The following is a 1,486-nucleotide window of genomic DNA, read 5'->3' as shown; positions in this document are numbered from 1 at the left end:
CACATGTGACAAGTTCAGTATGAACTTGTGAATTAAACTTGCACAAGTTTAATTTTCAGAATTAACTTTCAGAATTAACTTTCTGTGTGAATATGTTACTTTACTGTGAACAATGAAGTAGTCTTTCATCAGGTAGGTGACTTCCTTTATCACCTTTAGAGAAGGAAGCAAGCTTCTTTAGTGATTAAATGTGCACAACTGTGGTGACCTCTGAAAGGCTACATTCCCTTTCAAGACTGTGTGCTCAGGACAAAGCACAGCTGAAGCCACTCTTAAGCAACCTGAAAAATGTAGTCACTCTTCTGCAGTTCAGATTCTGGCTGATGATGTCATCAACACAGAGAAGTAAATGCCAAACAGGAGGCCTTAAGCTGGCTTGCTGGTGAGCACCACACATTCAGCTGAGGGCTGAGACCAGTTGTGGTATGGCTATGGCTTTGCACAGCACCCTGGAAGTGGTGTGGATGGGGTTCCTCCTCAGCTCTCTCTGGAAGGGTAAGTAGGCTCCTTCACTGTCTGGTCTTGGAAAAGTGCATCCCATTATTTTAATTTTTGGAGTAATTAAAAAAAACAAGGAAGCAAGATTTATTAATCATCACTATACCTAAAAGGCCACAGACAAGCCAGCATAAAACTTACAGCCTTCTTTATCTGTTTTGTGCAGTTGCAGAGAGCAAGGACCAAGTATTTCAGCCTTCCTCCGTGGTATCTTCTGAGGGAGCTGTGGTGGAAATCTTCTGCAATCACTCTATATCCAATGCTTATGAGTTCTTCTGGTACCTTCACTCCCCAGGATGTGCGCCAAGACTCCTTGTAAAGGGCTCAAGGCCTTCTCAGCAGGGACGCTATAACATGACATATGAGCGATTCTCTTCTTCACTGCTCATCCTCCAGGTGCAGGTGGCAGATGCTGCCTTTTACTACTGTGCTCTGAGTGACACAGAGGCAGAGAACCCATGAAGAGCTGAACAGAAATGGAGAGAGGGCACAGCCTTTGCAGGAGGTAGACAAGAGAACAGCAATAACTGTTTTTCTCAATTCACTATTTCCCAAGTTTTTGCATTTGAGACTACTATTTTAAAAACTTTGAGTTCAGACACACTCTACATCATGAAGCTCTCAGCTTACTGGTGACAAGGAGAGAAGAATCCACAGGAGAGTAAAATCCCTTTACACTCAAGTCCAGGAGTTTGTATAGAGAAATTCCTCTCTCCACTGTACACATAGAACAGTTCCCAATTGGCTTATGTTTCTCTAAAAATAGAATTTTATTTTTTATATTTAAAAAATATATTTTATTGATTATGCCATTACAGTTGTCCCATTTCTCCCTCTTCATTTCCCTCCATCCTGCACACCCCTCCCCCCACATTCCTCATCTTTAGTTCATGCCCATGTGTCATTAAGTTCTTTAGTTTCTTCATTTCCTACACTACTCTTGCCTTCCCCCTATTTTCTCCTCATCGTCTATGCTACTTATTCTTTG

At 41.9% G+C, this 1,486-nt stretch overlaps 1 gene segment (V, D, J or C); it reads left to right on the top strand.

The window, feature by feature from the left end:
- The first annotated feature begins 305 nt into the window (after positions 1 to 305).
- LOC119045712 (T cell receptor alpha variable 2-like) lies at positions 306 to 960 on the top strand. The segment is given in 2 exon segments: positions 306 to 495; positions 665 to 960. Coding segments are annotated over 2 exon segments (366 nt in total).
- Positions 961 to 1,486: the final 526 nt, after the last annotated feature.

The sequence above is a fragment of the Artibeus jamaicensis genome, unplaced genomic scaffold (assembly GCF_021234435.1).
Source record: "Artibeus jamaicensis isolate MK-2021 breed Jamaican fruit bat unplaced genomic scaffold, CSHL_Jam_final scaffold_3047, whole genome shotgun sequence".
Classification (NCBI taxonomy): domain Eukaryota; kingdom Metazoa; phylum Chordata; class Mammalia; order Chiroptera; family Phyllostomidae; genus Artibeus; species Artibeus jamaicensis.
Note: the sequence above shows the minus strand (reverse complement) of the source record. Positions and strands in the feature narration are given on the sequence as shown.